This window comes from Heterobasidion irregulare, assembly GCF_000320585.1.
Source record: "Heterobasidion irregulare TC 32-1 unplaced genomic scaffold scaffold_03, whole genome shotgun sequence".
NCBI lineage: Eukaryota > Fungi > Basidiomycota > Agaricomycetes > Russulales > Bondarzewiaceae > Heterobasidion > Heterobasidion irregulare.
The window spans coordinates 424405-446679 of record NW_009258199.1 but is presented as its reverse complement, the minus strand read 5'-3'; the positions used below and the strand labels follow the sequence as shown (position 1 = coordinate 446679).

The 22275-nt window shown below is 51.2% G+C and overlaps 11 protein-coding genes across 11 annotated transcripts; 4 read left to right on the top strand and 7 right to left on the bottom strand.

The window, feature by feature from the left end:
- Positions 1-3501: 3501 nt before the first annotated feature.
- Positions 3502-4130, top strand: HETIRDRAFT_102382 (uncharacterized protein; the record flags this gene model as incomplete). The annotated part of the gene is made up of 6 exons (XM_009545172.1): positions 3502-3604; positions 3659-3679; positions 3735-3829; positions 3899-3965; positions 4019-4041; positions 4089-4130. 6 exons carry the CDS (start codon positions 3502-3504, stop codon positions 4128-4130), a joined length of 351 nt encoding a protein of 116 aa, XP_009543467.1.
- A 438-nt stretch (positions 4131-4568) lies between these two features.
- On the bottom strand, positions 4569-5162 carry HETIRDRAFT_380910 (uncharacterized protein). The gene is made up of 3 exons (XM_009545171.1): positions 5056-5162; positions 4817-4993; positions 4569-4750 (listed from the first exon to the last, which is right to left on the bottom strand). The coding sequence occupies exons 1-3, from the start codon at positions 5074-5076 to the stop codon at positions 4577-4579; spliced, it is 372 nt and encodes a 123-aa protein (XP_009543466.1). The 5' UTR covers positions 5077-5162; the 3' UTR covers positions 4569-4576.
- A 116-nt stretch (positions 5163-5278) lies between these two features.
- HETIRDRAFT_170160 (phosphatidylethanolamine binding protein) lies at positions 5279-6288 on the bottom strand (the record flags this gene model as incomplete). The annotated part of the gene is made up of 3 exons (XM_009545170.1): positions 5279-5657; positions 5729-5966; positions 6027-6288. 3 exons carry the CDS (start codon positions 6286-6288, stop codon positions 5279-5281), a joined length of 879 nt encoding a protein of 292 aa, XP_009543465.1.
- Positions 6289-6880: 592 nt separating this feature from the next.
- HETIRDRAFT_47650 (uncharacterized protein) lies at positions 6881-7243 on the bottom strand (the record flags this gene model as incomplete). Its single annotated transcript, XM_009544924.1, has 2 exons — positions 6881-7077; positions 7138-7243. The coding sequence occupies 2 exons, from the start codon at positions 7241-7243 to the stop codon at positions 6881-6883; spliced, it is 303 nt and encodes a 100-aa protein (XP_009543219.1).
- Positions 7244-7592: 349 nt separating this feature from the next.
- Positions 7593-9038, bottom strand: HETIRDRAFT_449362 (uncharacterized protein; the record flags this gene model as incomplete). Its single annotated transcript, XM_009545169.1, has 3 exons — positions 7593-7689; positions 7740-8397; positions 8456-9038. The coding sequence occupies 3 exons, from the start codon at positions 9036-9038 to the stop codon at positions 7593-7595; spliced, it is 1338 nt and encodes a 445-aa protein (XP_009543464.1).
- A 768-nt stretch (positions 9039-9806) lies between these two features.
- Positions 9807-10846, top strand: HETIRDRAFT_449361 (uncharacterized protein; the record flags this gene model as incomplete). The annotated part of the gene is made up of 3 exons (XM_009545168.1): positions 9807-10020; positions 10076-10654; positions 10713-10846. 3 exons carry the CDS (start codon positions 9807-9809, stop codon positions 10844-10846), a joined length of 927 nt encoding a protein of 308 aa, XP_009543463.1.
- Positions 10847-11487: 641 nt separating this feature from the next.
- Positions 11488-13679, bottom strand: HETIRDRAFT_380901 (uncharacterized protein; the record flags this gene model as incomplete). The annotated part of the gene is made up of 5 exons (XM_009545167.1): positions 13386-13679; positions 13031-13325; positions 12689-12978; positions 11662-12633; positions 11488-11610 (listed from the first exon to the last, which is right to left on the bottom strand). Coding segments are annotated over exons 1-5 (1965 nt in total), but the record flags the coding sequence as incomplete, so codon positions are not given.
- Positions 13680-14085: 406 nt separating this feature from the next.
- Positions 14086-15321, bottom strand: HETIRDRAFT_415457 (uncharacterized protein; the record flags this gene model as incomplete). The annotated part of the gene is made up of 3 exons (XM_009545166.1): positions 14086-14155; positions 14214-14709; positions 14766-15321. The coding sequence occupies 3 exons, from the start codon at positions 15319-15321 to the stop codon at positions 14086-14088; spliced, it is 1122 nt and encodes a 373-aa protein (XP_009543461.1).
- A 584-nt stretch (positions 15322-15905) lies between these two features.
- HETIRDRAFT_170155 (translocase of outer mitochondrial membrane complex, subunit TOM7) lies at positions 15906-16230 on the top strand (the record flags this gene model as incomplete). Its single annotated transcript, XM_009545165.1, has 4 exons — positions 15906-15926; positions 15982-16014; positions 16073-16152; positions 16209-16230. The coding sequence occupies 4 exons, from the start codon at positions 15906-15908 to the stop codon at positions 16228-16230; spliced, it is 156 nt and encodes a 51-aa protein (XP_009543460.1).
- A 459-nt stretch (positions 16231-16689) lies between these two features.
- On the bottom strand, positions 16690-18124 carry HETIRDRAFT_155133 (uncharacterized protein; the record flags this gene model as incomplete). Its single annotated transcript, XM_009545164.1, has 5 exons — positions 16690-16936; positions 16991-17310; positions 17404-17765; positions 17848-17989; positions 18043-18124. 5 exons carry the CDS (start codon positions 18122-18124, stop codon positions 16736-16738), a joined length of 1107 nt encoding a protein of 368 aa, XP_009543459.1. The 3' UTR covers positions 16690-16735.
- Positions 18125-18626: 502 nt separating this feature from the next.
- HETIRDRAFT_123490 (glycoside hydrolase family 3 protein) lies at positions 18627-22129 on the top strand (the record flags this gene model as incomplete). The annotated part of the gene is made up of 16 exons (XM_009545163.1): positions 18627-18707; positions 18770-18830; positions 18881-18907; positions 18964-19080; positions 19136-19325; positions 19470-19550; positions 19614-19680; positions 19740-19831; positions 19884-19974; positions 20041-20544; positions 20690-21035; positions 21093-21159; positions 21212-21338; positions 21391-21482; positions 21543-21621; positions 21674-22129. The coding sequence occupies 16 exons, from the start codon at positions 18627-18629 to the stop codon at positions 22127-22129; spliced, it is 2478 nt and encodes an 825-aa protein (XP_009543458.1).
- Between the last annotated feature and the right edge of the window lie 146 nt (positions 22130-22275).

Here is a 22275-nt window from a genome sequence, read left to right as displayed (position 1 = left end):
CTGTTCCTGCAGGCTGAGCAGTTTCACCGATATCATACGTCTCTGGCCCCACGAACACACTGTGTTTCCTCGCTTTCCCGGTCTTTTAACCGTACACGAGAGAATACCTTCCACCATTCTGTACAAATAATCCTCACCCACACTGCCAATTCATCACTGGTGGTCGAATCACGCTTACCGAAATCGTCACTGCTGTCGGCCCTACAGCCGCGTTGAGCACTGCGCTAGTCTGTGACGATTCATATATGTTCAAGCCCATGGCATTTACGATGTCTCATTGAACCAGGAGATCTGTGCAGCTGACGTATCAGCAAGTTTCACCGCTCATGACGTTGAATACGCTTACCTGGGCTGGATGCAGATGCCGACCGGATCGTGAAACTCCACAAGGAAAGCAATGCATCCCTCACGTAACTTCGTCAACAACCTCATTCTAGTGGTATCTTACACGACATATCTTGCTACTGGACGTTGAAGTTCATCGCGTAGTATGGGTAGTCTCTGTGGTCCAGGCTCTTCTCGAATTCAAGTTATAAACTACAGAAGCCTCTGGACCATCGTCTCGTGGTGTTACCGAGCTTCCGAACATGTTCAGTACATGGAGTATCTCCGTTGAAAAATCAGGTCTGTCAGATGTTGAGATAAAAGCTTGCTACTCGGTCCCGTGCTATCCATAGCTGGGCTAACTCCAGTCCGGTAGTTACTGCCTTCGCCCGTGTCAAGGTTGAATTTAACCCAGATAGAGAACAACATGTCTTCCCCCTTCTCGTAACTTCTGTACAAGTTCGTCAATCGGATCCTTTGTGCGGCCCTTTGCAGCCCGCTAGCGTCGGGCCACGCAGGGCCACGCTCCCCACGTTGTAAACTTGGATAAGTCTGGGAAGAAATTTTCTCGAACCGAATCAGATCTTGGGGTTTATGCGGAGCCGACCTTGAACTTTGTTCGAATGACAGTGGGGGTTTTGGAGCCAGTAAGGACGAGGTGAACGCTGTAGGTCGAATACCCACGAACATTCTGGACCGTCAGACTTTATTCTCCCTCAAGGCTTAGGGTTCGAAGTCCATACGTCTCTGGAAAGTGCCAACCATTTGATCCATTGGGCAGCATGTGTTATTGATGACACGATTGATAGCGGAGTACGTGGTATAAAACCGAGTTGTCGCATATATAAGTCATCACGTACTAGCAGTGATCGGCGTTCGAGCATCTGAATCTGAGGGGTGTGAGTCGAAGGCTCCCTAAAGGGTGTTGTATGTGGTCCGCTGAGTTATTCGTCTCCTATCTAGATGGATGCCAATCTCCTTTGGACAGATTGCGTGGCTGGGCAACCGAGCGGCGGCGTCGCGCTTCTTCTTTTTCTAGACCTTCTACTGCTAATCATGACAGACCAAGGCGTCTATCTCTTGGAGTTAGGCAGTCTCGCATGAAAAATTATAAACCTACAATAGGAAAATTCCACACGAAAGGGGTGTCTTTTGAGGTAGAAGAGGCTGGGGTCCAACCTAGCATGGAATCGTCTGTGTTCCATCCACGATCAGAGAGAAGGTTCGAGTCGTATTCTAGAAATCACCGGAGCGTAAGCATGGACAAACATACTATGGTAACTGGAATCTTGTTCTGTTTAAAATGAGACGACATGGAGCTTCATAGATATATTCTGGAGTAGCCAGAACCCCGCGGGAGTGGATAGTGATGGTCCGACGTTCAAGCATGAGAGGAAGATTGAATCTAACTCTCTGCGGACGCGGAGGGAGGGCCCCACCTGTCTAAGTACTCATCCGTTTCAGATAGGTTCGAACGACCCCAATCAAGATATAAGAAGGCGTGTAGACTTGCGACAATTTTGATACGTATGCTGAACGCTGTGAAGAGCCGATGTCGTATTCCCCTGGACTAAATCGTCAACACATTGATGATGGGAAGTGCTAACTTGAGAACCTCGCTCAATTTGGTGTGCGGGCGCCGGGTCTCGATAGCGCCTTGTACAAACGGCCCCTGTTGTGAATTTGATCGGTATATGCTCCGACATAGAACAAGGTTCAATAAGCGTTTGCATATTTCTTGGAGCGAGGAACACCCATCCTACGACGTACAGGAGACACTGCCTGGAGCAGAAATACTGCACATGTCAGTTTTGTGGACGTCCTCCACAACGCTGAGTCCATGAAGCAGAGCAACGAGATCTCACACACGTTCTGAAACTGAAACTTTCCGCAGCGCTATAGTCAGTGACACGGAAAATTGGCGATAATGCTCAGGTATCTCACACAACTGTGGCACTTTGCATTGGCTTGCATGCGATGTTCATCACAGCCTTCCAAGGCTGTTGACTATTGTAACGGTTTATCGAATTCCTCGCACTTACCAGCAGACTTATTGCCAACGAGCGCTTATACTCCGATGTTATGTTTTAGAGCTAAGGAACCATCCTCGCCAAATTAGCCCCCAGAATTATCGGACTGGCGGCCAAGCGCTCTCGTGCGGTATCACGCCTTCCGGCTGTAAAATTGGATAAAACCATGAACGGCACTTCAGCGGCCATGATTGCATATGGTTTATCCAACACCCGCTTCAACTGCCTTGGTCTACAAGATGTTTAGTCTGTTGCTGTCATCCGAAAGGTCGGGCGAGATGTCTCTTTTCGACGTGTTTGTTATCCCTTACTCTAAATCTATCCGGTAGATCAGATGTGGGTTTGCTTACCTTGAGGCGGCTTCTCAAGAGGCAAGACAGCCATTTAAAAAATGCCATCAAGATGTTAGTAAGTGGCCTCCCGCCGGGTCTCAACCAGGCTTGTTTACATGTTCGGGCTTCTTCTATTATGTATACTTCACACGAGCCTGGGGAGTTCTCTCCTCCAGATAGCGCACCCTCGCTTGTTCCGCCTGTCAGAGATCTATTTTTGACCACGTACACATCATAGCACATCACGGACTCACGAAAAGGCTAGCTTGGCTTGTTTGATACGGTGTCACCAAATCATCCTATTGAGACACCGGACTGGCTCTTCGGTCTTTGCAGCTAGGAACCCGCTAGTCTCGTGTCCAGAGAGCACTGAATTGAGCGATACCTCTTCGCCGAGATATTTCAGGGACGTCCGCGGTACTGTTTGCTGTTCATGAACTCGGTCATGGTCGCCGAACCTTGTGGGTCCCAATGTATACACATCAAGATCCTAGGCCCTACGCTTATCATGAATGGCAAATGTGCGCCCATGAACGAACACAACATTCTCGAATGAACGGGATGTCGTGACGGAAACAATGCAGTCTTTCATTTCCGTCTGATCAAGATAATCAGAAGCCTTCGCCGGTCTATTCTCTTCCTTTTCCTGGCAACACTTTGTCAAAAACTTGCACGGAGGGCCTGTGTAGTACTCGCGTGCACGCGTTCATGCCAAGCGACTGTCATCGTATTCGCTTCCATGATTGGATTGCAAACCTGTTTATGGCCGTATGCGGGGCACGAGTGGGACGGTGGGGCCGAGCAAAAAAAACACGATGATGGTAGGTCTGGTCACCTATAAATTGGAATACTTGACGTTCGGTGAGGACCAAGCTATCCTTTCTCCACTATATTTTCTGCAATGTGTTACTGGCGTAGGTCAGTCATGTCATCGTGTACTCCTCCCATTCTCGCGCTGATTGTTGTCGGTAGAGTTACGAACTTCTATCTCAGGTGAGTCCCTTGTTGCTCCAGGGAGTCAAGAAGCTGATGAAGCCGATCGCGATAGATGCGAGCATGCGGTCGCCTTGGTCAGTCGGTCCTACGTTCATGGCTGCGCGATCCACTCAACAGACGATATTCTATCATCAGCCCGACGAAGAAGTGTGTTCGCGTTGCGTATGCAAGGTGCAACTTTGCTAACCTTTGAACCCTAGATCGTCTGCGAGTCAGTTCGCTGTAAGTTTAGCAGCACTCACCCCGACCGGTGTCCCAGGTGCACTCAAACGTGCTGGCAATAGTGAGTGCTCTCTGCGTTCACCTTGAAAACGGATACCTGACCGATACGTGCAGTCACCAATTTCCGCAACAATACAGTGAGTCGAGTTTCTTCGCTTCGTCTTCGATACTCAAAGGCTATCAGATCCGCATATCGATGACTGGTGCCCCGCATGCGCCTCTTTGATGTACAAGATGTGAACCTAGGATGGCATGTAAGGAACGCAATTGCTAATGTGGAGCCATGATGGATTGTATTGTGAAAGGAGGCTTTGTTTCATTCTGTGCTTCACTCTGAGTATCTAAGAAAACCATTGAGTAGTCATCGAGCTGTACGTTGTAGATCACTTACGTGTCATATCATCTCGTTGCCTGTGAACGACCCTAGATGCTTGATCCATAGTACGATAGATTGAAGACATGCGCGTCAAAGGTATCAGAGCAGGAAACCTGTGTTACACAGGTCACTTGAAAGAGAATACAGTAAGAATTAGGAGCAGTGATACAAAGCGAAGAAGCTAGACGAAGGGATCTATCCAGAAAGAAAAGATGAGATAGTATAGCAACGTCACAAAGCAAACACGGAAGCGACGCGATGGACATACCAGATCTCGCACTCAAGATTCATGCGACTCAATCCTCGTCATGAATGTCGTGCTTTTTCTTCAACTGAGCCAATTCCTCCTCTCTACGTGCCAGCTCCGCTTTCGCCGCTGCCGCATCCTGCTTCGACGGCATATGGTAGAGCACGACGATGTAGCGCTCTTGCAAATGAAAACCGTTCAAATGGTCAAGAGCATTTTTAGCCTGCTCATACGCGTATGTCAACCGATACATGATGGTGAAATGAGGATGCCAGATGAAAAGACGTACATCCATCACATCCTCGAATACCACAAACGCGGTACCCTTCGTCTTCTGCTCATTTCCGATTCGTATTTGTCTTATGCTGCCATAGCGCCCAAAGAGATCGTAGAGGTCCTCTCCAGTGATCTGATAGTTCAAGTTCTTGACGAAAAGAATACGGTTCGCACCAGGGGGAAGCTTGGACTACAACAGTGGCGCTTTCTCAGAGTCAACAAGGAGGGGAAGGAAAAGACAACCAAGCTCACCGTTGGTCGTGGGGCAGCCATTATATATTGTACAAAGCTGAAGACAATAGGATGTATATTGTAGAGCAAGCTTGTTCAGTGGAAGAGGTCGAGGTCCAAGAGGCGTCAATACTACGCGCCACAGCACAACAACGAAATTCAGCTTATGGTTTCGCCGCGCTTCACGATGCTGTGACATGCTAAAACGACGAGGTAGCTCGCTTTCTAAAATCGTTTGCTAACGTCACAGGAAAAAAAGAGATGCTACGAAGACAAGACATGCACGCCTAAACTCTCCCCTAATGCCCTTCATGAAACTTGCATTCGCCCCGCTCGTACTACCAAGAGAAGTTGGTACAGAGCGTCCGCCAGCACTTGGACTCGAAGCAATCACGACGGTGTTCGTAGCAGTAGCAGTAGCAGGTGCGCCAACTCCTCCAGACGAGGTGCCCCCATCAACATCGGCCCTCGTCAGGAAGAACGTGCCCGCGATGGGAGCGCCCAGGCCGGCTTCTTCCACAAACGTTGCCAAATCGAAGTTCGGCCGGGGAGTCGAAGGGGTGACAAAATTCGGCGCGACAGTATCGAAGTTCGTCGGTTGGACGAACAGGAGTATGACATATCTGCGCAGCACGAATGATCAGATCAGATCAGAAGTGGAGCGACGCGAAGAGCTTGCCGATGAGCGTCAGACCCTATGGGTGGAGTGGGGTTGACATATTCTGTGAGGGCAGCGCTGGAGTTAACGAGAGGCGCGCGAATCGTCGAGCTTCCGTCTAGGTGAAAGTCTCCCCCTAAGAAATGGCGGAATTGTGATAGTGATCTGTTTTGCGGTGTGGGAGCATCCGGGTCCACTAGCGCGATCACGAATTTCTCGTTCACGATCGATGTGTCGTTCGTAGAAAGCGAAAATCTAGGTGCAAGAAGGGTCTCTAAAACCGACATTGTGAGACCTTGGTAATATAACTCTAAGTGAATAGAATTTCACTCACGCTCCATAGACAATTGGATACCAGGCGTCACGGAATGTAACTCGAGTTTCGACGAGTCAGGGTCTATGAAATCAACGTCCAGTATCGAGGTAGGCGTGAACGATAACAAAACATCGGGGACGATGCGTGCATTGTCGAAGGCTTGTTCGACGACTGGGATCGTCACGTCTATAGGGTCAGAAGGATCATGGTCATCGCGATCGCGTCTCGCAGCGCCACGCAACGCGAAAAGCAGATGTAAAGCGACCACAAAGACAAACATGCTGCACGAGTGAATCAAAAGACTCGGTGAGCAGCATAAATCCATTCCGTCCAACTTTTATGTGCTCAGCCTGAGAATCACGCATAGCTCACAGCTTATTCCAAACTGCATGTCAGAGCGGGAGCAAAGATCGATCTGCAAATTAAGACATGCAAACTCCAATTGAGGCAGAATCTTCTGTGTCTTCCTTATACATGCACAACGCGCTTCAAGCTACCGAGGCTGAACGCATCGTGTCGCGCTTGCAAAATCAAAAATGTCATGCTCCTGAGATGATGGTCCCAGATTTAGACAATCTCGAGGATGCAGTGTCATAGCATCATGGGAATATACAACCTTTCAGCTCACCAATTTCCTTGGTCCATAGCTTGGCAGCGTGCGCAGCTCATCTGGCTGCAATGCTTAGGTTGCACGACGCGCTAGTTGAATCAGCACTTGCGCCGTTGAAGAGCCAATGCACAATACATGGTATAATCTGACCTACGTATCGTAGTCAACAACTGATGCGCATTGAACAAGGCTCTTATTGCTGTCGCTCGAGCACCACTCACATACATAGGCCGCTACGATCCCTCACAGCCGGCCAAGACATTCACTTTGTGAACTTCTTGCCCAACTGCTCGACCGCAGCACAGTCGCTCCCTCCTCTCACGCACAAAACAGTCCCATGATCTCTATCCTGGTCGTCAGGAACGACACATTTGACGTCCTGAACGTGAGGACAGGGGCATTCTTCTGGTCTGGTCACGCACGCCAGCGTTGCCGGACAGAGGTATTCAGAGCATGACGCTGCAACGTGACGATATGTGAGATAGTGTGACCAACAACAGATAGATAGACGATGCGCACTGCTGTCTGCGTGCGTTGCCCATTGTGATGCGCCAGAGGGCTGCTGTTGCTGCTGTTGCCGCTGCCCGAACATCCCGTCGAAGAATTGGAATTGCGCAGAGGCCATCCAGATTTGGACAAAGACAAAGAAACACAGGTTCAGGAGGTGCATATTTGATGCCACGGACTATGATACTGCGAAGGAGGGCAGTGAGTGTCGTTCTGAAGAGAGCTGGAGTGCAAAGAGTTGAAGAACGCTCATACGGAGGAGTGCCACGTGGACCCCGACTGTTGGTGATAAAACATATCAATTTGACAGCCGGCAGAGAGAAACCAATAAGCCTAAGGCCCAATGCTAGCTTGATGGCCCGTAAAATACAAGATCAAGATCATACACAATCACGGATACCAGGATATAGAATAGTAGAATACAATCCCCCTTCCACAAATGCTGACGGAAATTGAGCTCATGACTATCACACGGCTTGCACGATGTTCATCTTATGGAACTGGGAAAGGAAATTGCCAGAAGCGAATCCAGCTCTCGATCCAGACGGATGATACGACTCGTGCCTGACGTAGAATTAGTGACTAGCTCGGCCAACATGGAAAGAGTAACGCACTTCTGAGTTCTCGCACGACTTTTGGGGCCCTCAGACACTTGCGGCCTGAGCTCCATGTATTTTCTGAGTGCGGCCTGGACGTCCGTGATGGTCTCGGGCGCCTTGATACCTCGAGGCTGAAAGGCAGGCGCAGACGCTCGCAGACTCCATGCTGGTGGCTCAGGACTAGGAATAGCGCGCGGGGCCGCGACCCGCGGGGGAGTCCGCGCACCATACACGAAGCGCTTCTGATAATGCGGCACACCTGCTCGTGGGGCATGGGGCGCGCGAAATCGCGGTCTTGAGGGACCCATGTACCGAACCAGTGGCAATTCGGGTACGAGCGACCAGCACTCTCCGACGACCTGGTCGGGCGCCTCGAGGGCGCCAAAGCGCGGCAGTGGCACGTCTACCCCCGTCATGTCAAGAGGTAGCTTCCATGTGAATCGGTCGGCGACGCGACGGATGCGACGGGAAAAGGCCGACTGCGAGCTTTTTTCCCAACGCGAACACTCCATGGCTCGCGTGCAGATAGTCCACCCCCGGGTTCCGTACTTGGTGAAGACGATGTTTTTGCGTTTGATATCCGATGTGCAAACCAAAGTGCATCGGTCCTCGAAAGTTGCGCGAGGATACAGAGAATAAGCCGCCTTGAAACTGATGACATTCATGACACAGGCTAAAAGAACGAAGTTCAGAACCCTACGAGACACCGACATAGAAAGCAAGTTCCTCACTAGAATGGAAATGCAGGACACATTCGACCGGGACCTTCGTGGTCATAACCTGGACCTCCAGAGGCCCATCTTTGCTTAACGTTGGGTTAAGGAATCGCAAAACGGTTATGACGCCGCGCAACTCATAAATGCTGCTAGACTGAGCCGGCGGAGAGTCGAGCTCCAGAGCTGCCTGCAGATCTGGTAACTCGGGGGACGGACAATACTCATAACCCAGTGAATGAAGAAACTCGACCATCACTTTCGCATTCCATTGTGGCACATAGAGATCGATGTCGGATTTCTTGTACACCGTGCGATTCAGAAACTGCAAGGCGTTAGAGCCAGAGATCAACGAGCCAGTACGCGCCTGGAGAGACCGAAAGGCGACGGGATCTGGGAAGAAGCGGGATAGATGCTTGTTGATGTCGAACGCGCCGTGCATGTAGGTGGCCACTGCGAGCTTCACAGCTCGACAAGTGAGTGCTGTGCGGATGAGGGAGGCAGGGGTCAAATAGGAAAAGAGGGTATCAGAGATAGCCTTTGTGTTTAATAGGGTAGCAATGGGCGATGGCGCGCGCATAATTTGGGTATCGGGAGACATGTCTGCAATATAATTCGAGGAAGAGTCAGAGGAAAGAGGGGTGGGCTTTAACAAGGGGAGGTGAGTTCGAGGGAAGGGTACCACTCAGGGTCATCTGTGTTTAAATACAGCACTAGGCAAGGCATAGGAATCAAAGCGCTTTGTTCTTGCGATCATGGGCCAAGGCTCCGAAACACGATCGCTTTGAGGCCACCTTGGACATTTGGTGGAGAAGCATGAGTTTTCGCCACGCGCAGGCTGTGATGCTGTGCATACAAGACAAACGAACGGCATCTATAATCGATGCAAGTGAGTGTCGCCGTGGTGGTGGTGGTGGTGGTTGCCAGCTGTGGGGAGCAGCCACTGACTGCCACAGGGCTGCGGCGAGGGTGAATGCCACAGCGCACCAGTAAATTCGCGCCAATCACCGACAACCTCGTGAGGTGTGGGAAATAAGTAGGCACGTGCGCAGGCTGAGATCTGTGGCTACGGAATGCCACCATTGCCACTTCCAACTTGAATCTCTAAACTAAGTATACAAGCTTAGTGGTAGGAAAGTACGGTGAAGTATCAAATATTATGGCGCCATGTTTTTCCGGTCAGATATACTGACATCTTTTCGACTTCAACACCTGGGAGCTACTGATTTCAGGCTCGACGACTGCCAGTCCAGAATTCAACAACACCGCAAGGTGGATTACTATCTCCCGTGGACCTCACTTCGTTTTTTCTGTTGCTATACTGCCTCTTTCAATACCGTGAAATCTTGAGCACACGTTTTTACCAGCAATGTCCATCAGCTCACGCTTCGTGGGCCATCCTTCGACACGATGCTTCACTCCTCCACTCAGAGATCGCCGTCTGAGTGGATCCATCTCTCGGATATCTCATAAGAGCACGAATTCCCCAGTCGTGACTGGCAATGGAACAGCGCCGAAGAAACCCTTTCAGTACGCAACGCTCTCCCATGCGCACAGCGCTTCCAAGAGGGCGAGTATCGTAGGTGAGCGCGCACCTTCCATAAGACATACAGTGACTCATACCCTTTTATGAAACAGGGATGGTACGCAGCCAAAGCATGGTCATCCCGGATCAGACCTTTGCGGAGCCTTTGAGTCGCCCCCCGGCGATGCCATCTGCTTTGAGCTCTAGAGACCTCAACGCCAGCGTGTCATCCGGCCAACTCTCGGGACTGAGCACGCTGACTGCACAAGTCAACGCCGTCGCTCAGTTCAAGCTGCCCAGATCCTTCCAGATCAAGCGACCCCGCGCCTCCGCGATCTCTGGCACGCGTCCGCCTCTCTTCGCCCTCGGCATAGTGCCACCGGACCCAAATTCTGAGCCTTCGTCGACGATGCCCGCGTCAATCTCATGCGACGAACTGTTTGCCTCCTCGATGTCGACATCTGCGTGCTCACCTGCTCAACCCGAGTCGCCCCTCGCCCGCGCTCGGCGCTCGGCACCCCCCGCATCCGTTCCTACGCCTCGTTACATCCCGACTGAGACTTCGTACAAAGTAGAAATCGATCTCCCGCGTCCCGGTGGAAGGCCCTTCGCTCCCGAGATGATCACCATCTCCGTACTGAAGGGGGACCAGATCAAGATCGTCGCTGACGCGTGGGATCAGGAGTGCGACTGTAAGTCGCGTCCTCGCTCGATCCAGCGCATGCTTGAAATGTAATTCCGTGTTTACAGGTCATTTCGAGTGGTGTCTCGAGTTTCCGCCTCGAGCGGTGAACATGTCCTCCATGCAAGCTAAAATCGACGTCGATGGGAATTTGATCGTCGATCTGAAGAGAAGCATGCATTATAACACAAACAGCTTTTAATAGCACCTTAGCGTACCCATCCATGTACGACGATCCTCCCAAACTATGTATGCAGACGTTCGGCGATACTCCTTCTACGATTGTCTGAGTTTCATTCCACCATGTCACGCCGAATTTCGGACCAGCAGATCGGCTGCCGAGATTGAAGCAAACCGCAGAAACTTATCCCAACGATGGGGAAATGACAGTCGGAAGCACGAATTGTCTTGTTCCCGGGCCTCGAAAAATAGATATCTATATATCAAACAATCCACATGTAGAAGGAGAAATATCTTCCCAGCGACTGGCTAGCGAACCATACCCGCGATCCCAGCTAACGGTGCAGGACTGATGCTCATGCCTCCAAATGATGCCCCCAGCTCATCCGCGTCGCGAGTCCCGGCAGCCAGCTTCCCCATCCCAGGCATCGCTTGACCGATTACATCCTCCTCCTCCTCTTCCTCCCCCCCATAGTCATCCTCCCCGTCCTCCTCCTCCTCTTCTTCGTCTATGGCTACTGACGACCACTCGCGATACACGCCCTCGATATAGGACTTCGATTTTGGCAGCTTGTAAGGGTCGAAGGGGAAGAACGTGTTCAGCTCGCCGAGGCCGTTGTCGCTGAACGACACAAACGCCTGAACCCTCGTGCCATTTGAATGTGGCGTTGGCATATTCGGAGTGAACTCGAGCCGTTTGTTCGCCTCTATGATCGGATAGACGTAGACAAGGCCCGTGGCATGAGAGATGCGGGCGAACTGCAGCACAACGTTTTCGGAGCAGTGCTACATGAAGTTCAGCCTCAGCACGTCACAATGATGCAAATGGGCGATCACCTTCAAGGGATTGAGCAAGGACGTCGCCATCCGCTGCACGATGGACAGCTCTGGCATCCACTTCTTGTCTGGGCCATGGCCTGGTACAGAGCTGTATTCGTCGACATCCTCACCCTGGTCTTCGAGTAGATCCCGCCATCGGAAACAGAAAATCAGGAACACCGCCTGCGCGACAGCATAGAAGACATTTTGCGGAGCCATACCAGCCGAGTGCACTAGCCCCGCGCTCGCGACCGCTTCATACACGTCCAACTGGCTGCGCAAGAAACCACACAAAAGGCGCATGACGCTCCGCGTGCACTCCTGGTCGACAAATTGCGCACGGCTAACGAAGCTCGCGATATAGCTCGCGGCCGCGGCACGGGTGACCACGGGCTGGTCCGCATCGAGCAGCGCCTTCGACACGAGCTCGCCCTGGAACATGTCGCTGAACTCTGGATCGAGCGAAGCATACCAGAAGAGCAAAAACTGCGTGTACCGCGATTTGAACGTGCGCAGGATCGTGCGGTCGAAGATGGAGAGGAGGGTGTGGAACTGGTTTCGCCGGAGCGTTTTGCTGCTCTCTGCAGTGAGTGTGGGGGTGGAGTTGCTGTCGAGCGCCGATAGCGGCGAGTCGGAGCGGGCGATGTCAGCTCTAGGTATAGGATCGGATACTGCGATGGCAGCGGTATTGGTGCGATCGAAGTGATCAAATACTAGCTTTAGGATAGAATCCAGCTTGTTGACCATATCTTGTATGTGGCTGACGATTAATGATGGCTCGGCGCGTTCATTGTCAAGATCACCTCCTTCAGAAGAAAGATCGGAGAAATCATCCCCGCTCAGCTCTCCAGAATCAGACTCGATGTCGGATCCATCAAGATCACCCTCCTGACCAACAACGGTGTCAAATGGATCTAAATCAAACAACTCGGGTTGCTCTTGTGCAGCGTCTTCGGCCTCGAGCTCCTCGATTTCGATTTGGATCTCAACCTACGATTGAAAGACAAATTGAGAGAAGACGAATTTAAGCCAGAAACAGACGTACATCTATTTGGACAGCTCGGTCTACGATCGTTGAAAGAAGTCTATCAGCGATTTCTGGGCAGTATTCCGTGACTCGGAGCATATTGCGGATGTACGTGACTTGCGCTGCCTGGCTTTGTCTCTTATGGGGAAACTTGCGGACTAGGAGCGGTTGAAGAGTCGAAGGAAGCGTGGGGATGAGTGAAAGGAGATGCTGCAGAAGATGATGTATGCGGTCATAAACCACGCGGCGCGTGAGGGGGAAGGAAGAGCTCTCGGGCAGGCCAGCATGTAGCGCTTGTAGACCGGATTCTGCAAAGCATGGTTGGCTCAGACTGATGACGACGGCTGGAAAAAAACGCACGGTATGTGAATCCATGTGCAATCTCCCCCAACACCAACGACAGATATTCTGGTCGTGCACTGACCAATATCCCAATAAACGACGTGTATGATGTCACGAAAGTGGTTTCCATTGTCATCCAGGGTATCCGCACAACAGCTTCGACCAAAGCAGAATGCGATCGCTCGAGGCGGGATACTACGTGCATCAAAGCCTGTATCCAAAGCCGCAGCTGAGGCACGGGAGATGGGGCATCGTTGTCGGGTTTGTTTATATTGAATTGCTCAACCAGCTCATCAAACGGCTCGCAGATGCCCTGTGTCCAATTTAGCGATATAGGCTGCTGGTTGATAATAAGATATCGAGTGGCACCTACCATGGCTTTTTGCTGCAGGGCATTATTCACAAATGCAAGGTACATATCCTTCCTCAGCTTTTCATCCTGCTTGATCCTGGAATTTGTGGCTATCGGCCTGGAGGCGAGTAGAGATGGTGAGGAAGCCGAAGAAGATTTTCGCGAGGGTGCAGGATGTCTTGTGAATTCGTCGAGCGATGGCGACGACTTTGAAAGAGAAAAATCCATGTGCCTCGATGCAAGAGCAATTGGGCCAGTTTTCGGAGGCCTCTGGTTGAATTGAGAATGCCTGGAGTGAGGATCCATGGTATATCGTCCAGGTCGGTTGGCAAGTCTCCAGCTAAGTTAAGCGCCCTGTGGGGAAGATAATTACATAATCGAGCATCTAACTCGTCCTTATGCACTTGTCTTGTTCGATCGAAGGCTACCTGAGCAGCGAACCTTTCTTTACGACTAGCGGAAAAAGGACTCCTTTTAGGCAGAGAACGAGCCAGGAATTGTAATGATACACAGAGGCGAATCTATTTCAGAGGAAATACAACTCATCGATGGCCAAGTATCAAGTCAGGCAAGGATACACAATGCTGCAGTGCTATTTGTGATAATGACACAATATAGTCCATGTCCAGGAAGGCATGTAAACTGAGTGCCAGCCCATAGAAACCCAATGACAACACTGAGGCGTTACACTCGGTGTCATTTCCATTTGGATACATTTTGTTCAGGCACTGCGTATCTCTTTGCAGCGTCGATAATACTCCTGGCAGAATTGGATCAGCTCTGCATCATAGCTGAATGCTGGAAGTCAGCTGCTGAATGCGAACAAAATACTCAAAGAGAAAAACGTACTAGCGATTTAAGTTCGCAGCACGATGAGATGCTATACAATGTAAAAGCCCGGCTATGTGACGAGCAAGTGTCGCATCCTGGATGATATAGCGGAACTTCAACAACGACAGGAGTCCATTGTCTATTCGAGTGAGCTGGTCCCAGGTTCTGCTGTCTGATTGCTGTCCAATGGAGCGCCAACAGCAGATCGAGACAGGGTCCGATTTGAGGCTGGAGGAGCTTGGCGAGAGTGATACAGGCGGTATGCCCTCAACATTTAAGGGCATGGTCCAAGTGTAGGCGTCATCAAGTCTTCGCTCAACTGATAGCAGGTCGTCGCGAATAACATATGCCCGGCGGCTTCGTAGCACGTCCCAGCCTCGCTGCGTATATTTTTTGATTGCTACGTCACGGCGCCAAGGGACGTTGGTGCAGATGAAAGAAGTGCGGTCCTCGAAAGTAGCACGGGGGAACAAAGAATACGCCTTCTCGTAGCTAATCATGTTCATGACGCACGCTTCGTAAAATTTATCAGCCCACAGAGATGGCACATGAGGTAAAAACTGGACCTACTCGAGTAAGAGCACAGCACGCATGAAAACGGTGCCGTGGTAGATATTACTTCCACCTTCAAGTCCTCCCCGTTGTCAGACTTTTTGACAAACTGGAAGACCCCGCGGAGGGGTCCGGGATAAACGGTGTTCATCACAGTCCGCTGAATAAGAGCAATTTCAAAGTCGGCATCTTGCATCTCGGTGGGCAGAAATCGATATCCATTCTCGAGCATGAACCTCCCGACTTCACCGGTGCACTCCTGGAACACATAGAGGTCGAGATCGGTATCAGGGTAGGTTGTCCTGTCGAGAAACTGGAGAGCATTCGACCCTGAGAGCAGAGAAGCGGTGCGAGCCTGCATAGAGCGGAAGGCTATAGGATCAGGAAAGTATCGGGAGAGGTGGCGGTTGATGTTAAACGCTGCACGGATGTATGAGTCGACCAGGTCTTTGATACGTCGACATGTTCTTGACATGCGAAGAATGGTGCCCGGAGACGAGTATGAGAAGATGGCGTCGAGGACGGCTTGATTTCGGATGGCTTTCTGAGTCGCTGTTTCCTGGATGAACGTCATTTGTCCAAGTAGCTGGCGAAACACATGAAGTCAGCCGCGTCTGAATAGAGTATTGCGCACGCACTACCTGATGATTTTGACCAGTGCAGATACACAAGGACGATGAGACAGTGAGACTTATCAGTCTGCAGAAGGTGATGAGGGTCTTGTTATGCGGGGACAGACAGAAGCAGACAGAAGATCTGATAGGCCTATTAGTGTCTAAGCGCCTACAGCAGTATTCCACGAATCCATACGTCCCGGAACTTCGATGGTGAACTCAGGACATCGAACAATGATGGATAGCATCTCAACCGCTGCTGTCATGCGACCGCGATCATGGAATCGGAGGAAAGAGGGCCGACGCTCGTTGCCTTGCTGGTCCTCCTCGGAGACAAGCCTTGGAACCGTAATAAAAATGCTGGAGGGAGTATTCCACAACTCCGAACGGTCATGGAAGTTGTGAAGTGGATTTGCAGGGCGTCGAGCGAAGCGCTGTCCTGCCGCGGTGCCGCGTGTCAGCCACCTGTTACCCGGCATTCGCCGAAGCACCCGCTCGTTTTCCAACTCGCGGGCCTGCGACGTCCTCAGTTCCATCCAGCACGATGCCTTCCGAAGAAACCAAGGTGCGCAGCGCCCTTTGTATATGCCCTGTTGCCTTGACATATGTCTCAACCATAGGAGCGAATCATCCGCGCCGTCGAGCTAGGCCGCGTGAGTCCTCACTTCACATATCGTCACCATTGAACGCCTACTCACTGAAGGGCCACAGACCGTGCTGCACTACGGCTGGATACCATTCATCATCTATGTGGGATACACGCGGAGTAACCCGCAACCCTCACTCATCAAGTACGCTCCCACTCCCATATTCTTCTTTGTCCACGCGCTGACGATTGCACGCGCAGACTGATGAGCCCGCTGGCATAATTCACATCGGGTATTCCGGCTCCCCCGCATCTTATCCGCATCGCATCGACTCCTGTTTTCTGCATCGCCATGCTAGTCCTTACTCATCTCTTCAAAATAATTGTTGCATCACTGCTTTCGAATGTCTGAGTTTGATATGAGCGCCCGCGTGAACTTCAGGGCGAGGTAGCATCATAAGGTGAGCTTTTTGTGCATGCGCTACTTGTTTTTTTTTTCTTCTTCTCAATTTCCCCACTTTGTTTGTCCTTTTCTGCTTCGTTCGTCGCTGTGATTATACCTTTGTGGTAGTGCCCTTCACCTGGACACTCCGATTCACCCGCTTCGGCAGGAGTGAATATGGAGAAATATCAAGGCCAGATATGAGCGTTCATTTCCTTGTCTCGTGTCCTTCATTAATAGAAGATGATAAACTAACAAAGCCCCGTAGTATTACAGTCAACGTGAAATGCAGAGGCCATTAAAGCAAATGAAGATCCGATGTCCAACTCAATACAGGGAAAAAATGCTATAGATACACCCTCCGCAAATCTGTCGCCGCGGTGATACGCTTGCAGATTGGACACAACTTGTTTGATCCGAGGCAGCGCAGCCAACATTCACGACAGCATGTATGCCAGCACCCTGTGCTAACGGTGGGTTCAGTGTATGGATCAAGGCAAATTCGACAGGATGGTGCACCAGCCACGCCAGAGGGGCTGGGAAACTCCTGATGTCCTCTTGTCAGACAATTGCATACAAGGAACAACTGAAAGTGACTAACCAAGAATTTCATCTTGGCCTCTAAAGCAGCAATCAAGGCTTTCTCATCCATAACGCTCCTTGCGCGTGCAATTTCTCGCTCATAGTCCCAAGCACCCGAGACAAGATTTTTCTGCGCGAGATTCATAATGTCTGCACCGTCCTCTCTCCGTGTATCTGCAGCGATGGTACTCCCACCAAGTAGATCAGCTTCAGTGAATTGCACTGTGCCGAACACGCCTTCATCGTCTCCATCTATATCCACTTCGTCATCCACGTCTTCGAGCGTGCGATCGCGCACCGCGAAGCCAAGTCTGCGGGCACTGTCACCATGATTAGTGCCTGCACGCAGACGGAGACGAAAGTGGCCATCTGCGGTGGTGATCTCTTCCCAAGGATCCGAATTGTCGTTATGGCCAGCCAGCTGACTGTCACCTTCCACGTCAACGTCTGGGGACGGCGAGCGAGTCGACACATGTGAGGCTTGTATACTGGCGTGTGCGATACATGCGTCGACGTGAGCATGCACGACGTCCGGGTCGCCTTGAACCATTTGTAGACATACAGGACATGTTGTGCCCTCTAGATCGGCGTTTCGCGCTTTGCCCTTAGCGCGGGCGCCATTCTCGTCGTCTGAATCCTGCGTAATATCTTGTAGTTGGATGTGTCTCTGTTTGCGGCGGCGTTTGAGGAGACGGAGGTTCTTGAGAAGCTCAGGTGACGCAGTAGGAGTAGACTTATTAGACATGTTGTGCTGTGCTTTGAGAGCGGATCGACGGCGAGAAATGGAACCAGAGCTTTCAATATAACGAGTTCAGATGTATTGTCACGATGTATCCGAGCCAAATGACCCACTTATTCTGGTATGCGCTGGGGTACGGGTCTACCCATTCATCAATGTCGCCGACAGCATCTATGAGAGACTGGACGCGCTGCGTCTCGAGCTCGCTGTGTTGTCCGAGTAGGCGGAGAGGGATAGGTTCTGAACAGACTGGACAGGGACGGGTTTCTCCACGTTTGCCTGTGCGACGGAATGAGTTCTTGAAAATAAATATATCGGCACTTTGAGCGTACGCTTCTTGGCAGGCATCGGCGGAGGAGAGAGCGACGACGACGATGCTACACTGCCCCCGTTCTGCTCGTCAAGTACGTCCATGGATATATCAGCCTCTAGCACTGCGCGCTTCTTCCCCCTGGTATCAGGCCAACCCAATAATAATTAGCAGGCCAATATATGAGTCCTGAAATAGGTTAACTGACTTTGCGGTCCGTTTGACTGGCATTCTTGCTCCACCGCTCGAGGTGTTATTCGATGGCGTCGGGCACGAATTGACGCCGTCGTCGGCCGGAACGCGAGATGAACGGGAGGGGATGGATTGAGGTTGTCGTGGACGGATGCCTTTGCGAAGCGGTTCGATCGTCGGCAGTGCCGGCTAGACCCTAACCTCACACTAGGTGCGCCCTTCCTCATGACAAGTCACAGGTTGGTAATGACGTCTCTACCACATCTGTTCAGGGGACAAGTTCCGAGGATTATCCGATGCAGTTTGGCCAGTACATATACCCTGCCGCCGCAGCGGCTGCAATGCTTCGAGACTCCCCACATTCTCACCCCGACAGCCAGTATATCGATCTCGCGTTCGATCGAGTAGTAAATCATGGCAAATGCAACCTTTGACGTAGAGGGAACGTTGGCAAAGCTGACGTTGCCTCAGAAGATCAAGATGCTTGCTGGCTTGGTGTGTCCTATTCCTCCGAGTATCAGGCTAGGAATTCCAATCGAACCGTTCATCATGATTAGGGCTGGTGGCATACTGAACCTGTTCCAGAGGCAGGTGTTCCGTCTATGCGCATGAGCGACGGTAAGGCCAGCATCTATGGCCGCATGAGCTCCCTCTTATCCTTGGTTCAGGGCCCAACGGTGTTCGTGGTACTCGATGTAAGTCATAGCTATCTTCGAGCCGCACAGTTGAATAACTCCACACATCGACCCAGTCTTCAACGGAGTACCCTCTAGCTGCTTCCCGTCCTCCACGGGCCTGGGTTCCTCGTTTGACCTTGATCTTGCAAAAGAGGTTGGGGAGGCCCTTGGCGATGAATGTCGTGCCAAAAGTACGTTTTCTTTCTAGCGCAAGCGGCCCTCGCTGTCTTATACTGCAAATGCCAGGTTCGCACATTCTTCTCGCGCCCACCGTGAACACACAGCGATCCCCCTTGGGTGGTCGTGGATTTGAGTCCTTCTCGGAGGATCCACATTTGAACGGGACAATTGCAGCTGCATACATTAATGGTCTGCAGTCTAAGGGTGTTGCGGCCACGATCAAACACTTTGTTGCTAACGATCAAGAGTTTGAGAGGTATCACCTCATCTTCTGATCCGTTGATACGGCGTGCCTATCCAACTGACCGATATACTTCTGTAGATTCTCTATCAGCAGTACGAAGAATGTTCACGAGTGTGTATCTAACTGCTGACGGCCTTCCATGAAAGGCGATGTCAGTGAGCGCGCACTCCGAGAAATATACCTCAAGCCATTTCAAATTGCTATCAAGAAGGCGAATCCATGGGCTCTTATGACGGCGTTCGTATCATTATTATCAATTTTGCATGTTATTGTATCATAGTTAATTCTTCGTTTGCACAGATACAATCGTGTGAATGGCTTGCACGTTTCTGAAAACCCATGGCTGATCGACGAAATTCTCAGAAAAGTATAAAGCACAATCCATCGGGTTGATACTGCCCATTCCTGATCAAATTACCACTGTAGGAGTGGGGCTTCAAGGGCATGATCATGAGTGATTGGACCGGTGTATACAGCACCGCAGAGAGTATTAAGGCCGGGGTGGAACTAGAGATGCCGTGCGTCTTCAGTCATCCATAACCTGGCATGTCGCTAATAGTGGGTTTTCAGAGGGCCTACAGTCATGCGTGGTAAGGCCGTCGAGCGCGCCCTCGTCGGGGGTAAACTCTTCCCAAGCGATATCGACGATCGTGTTCGCAAGGTGTGTCCGTCTCACGATGATCTCCACTGTGAAAGTTTCTCACTCTTCGGCCCATCTTTGCGTCAGATTCTTGAACTGCTCAAACGCGCCCATGCGTCTGGCATTCCCTTCGACGGCCCTGAAGACGGTGTCGACACGCCCCAATTACGTTCTCTCCTCCGGCGCGCAGCGGCGTCTGCCATTGTCTTGCTCAAAAACGACCGCTCGCTCCTCCCGCTCTCCGGTTCTATCAAGTCGATTGCCGTCATTGGGCCCAACGCAAAGCAGGCGTTCACTTCAGGCGGTGGCTCCGCAAGGCTTCTGGAGACGTATAGTGTCTCCCCACTGGAAGGCATCCGCGTCGCCGCTAAAGAGCTCGGAGCCGAGGTCCGCTATACGGTGGGCGCTACATCACACAAATATCTTCCCGTGCTGGATGGGTACATGAAGTATGAAGGCGGAAATGGCGCGTTGGTTGAGTTTTGGAATTACGAGCCATTGGACGGGTGGGTCAATCAATTGAAAGATGGTGAGAAGTGTGTATGGAGCACGCCAACGAGAGGGAGTAATTGTTTCTTGATAGACGGTATCGTGCGTTGTCTCTTTTTCAATCTCGTTTAATATAGCTGATGACAGTTGTGTATAGGATGAGGAGAAAGTCAACGAGATTTGCTGGATTCGCGTGAGTTCCAATTGCCCTTGATTATATAGCGCTCACACGTTCTTGTGTTCATAGTACAGCGCGTCCTTTATCCCCGATGAATCCGGGGACTATGAGTTTGGCCTCACGATTACAGGCAATGGGAACCTCTTCGTGAACAGCGAGCGTGTGATCGACCTGGCCACTGACCCGCCCGCGGGCGACGCGTTCTTTGGGTTGGGAACAGCAGATCTGAGAGCCGTGGTTAAGGGGCTCAAGGCAGGAGAGCCTGTGCCTATCGAGGTCAGGCTGAGTAACGCGAGCTTCATCGGGCGCGGGAGCCCGTTCACCTGTCGCGGGGGCATTCGACTTGGAGCTGTTCGAATTGTGGCTGGGGATGAGGCGATACAAGAGGCAGTCAAGATGGCGAAAGAATCAGATGGTGAGTTTCGTCTCTGTTCGTTAATCCCAAGGACTGTGTTGTTCATCTTTGCCTCAGTCGCTATCCTTGTTGTCGGCATGAACCATGAGCTGGAGAGCGAAGGTTTCGATCGGCCTGATATGAAGTATGTTGGAGCCTGCTTTACATCTCTTTGCATGCTGAACGGTATCTTACAGGCTGCCTGGCTTGACCGACCGATTGGTTACAGAGGTGCTCAAGGCTAACCCCAACACTGTTGTTGTGAATCAGTCCGGCACGCCAGTTGAGATGCCTTGGATTGATGAAGCACACACATTGCTCCAGGTATTTGATTGACAGAGTACTTATTCGAACATGTGTTAAACAGGCCCGTCAGGCCTTCTACGGAGGGAACGAGCTTGGAAACGGACTTTCGGATATGCTGTTCGGCAAAGTAAACCCTTCAGGAAAACTCGCTCTCACCTTTCCGTGAGAACCGTTTTCTCCTGCATCCTGGAATCGCATGAACAGCTTGCTTATCTATCTTAGGAAACGGCTTGAAGACAGTCCTCCTTATCCTTCGTTCGGCGACAAGGGGGAATCATCTGGGAAGATATTGTATAACGAGGTACTTGATCGCAACCCCACCCATTTGTCATATATTGAAGTGTTTTGTGCAGGGTATCTATGTCGGATACCGCAGTTACGACAAGCTCTCCGTCGAGCCTCTCTTCCCATTCGGTTTTGGCTTGTCGTACACCACTTTCTCATACAACGACCTGGAGACGACTTCCGTGTCAGCCGATGGAACCTTCAGCGTTTCTTTCACAATCACAAATACAGGAAATTTCGATGGCAGCGAGTCTGCGCAGGTATACATCTCGGATCCGGCGTCGGCGCTCCCGCGACCAGTGAAAGAGCTGAAGGGCTTCACCAAGGTCACTTTGAAGGCGGGTGAGAGCACCAAGGCCAGCGTAGTGCTTGATAGAGAGGCTCTTGGATATTTCGACGAACGGCGCAAAGCCTGGGTCGCAGAAAAGGGTGTGTTCGAGGTGCTAGTTGGCGCCTCGTCGAGAGATATCCGGTTGAAGAGTGAGGTGGAACTGAAGGAGACGTTCACTTGGACTGGGTTGTGAACTTCTGGGCTATCTATTGTACAACACGATTATGAAAAGTCTCTCGAGCATGTGTTTTGATATTTTTCGGTCTATCTTCGCTGCAGGAAGCCTCATCGTTGTTCCTTCCTGAGGGTTTCGAAAAATGGCATTATTTATGTGTCACA

Bases quoted from the DNA above. Each gene is read 5' to 3' on its own strand.
- HETIRDRAFT_380910 (XM_009545171.1), bottom strand. From the start codon at position 5,076: ATGGCTGCCCCACGACCAACG. The intron at 4,994-5,055 runs GTGAGCTTGGTT...CCACTGTTGTAG, and splicing joins TGGCTGCCCCACGACCAACG to TCCAAGCTTCCCCCTGGTGC. The intron at 4,751-4,816 runs GTACGTCTTTTC...GCGTATGAGCAG, and splicing joins TATTCGAGGATGTGATGGAT to GCTAAAAATGCTCTTGACCA.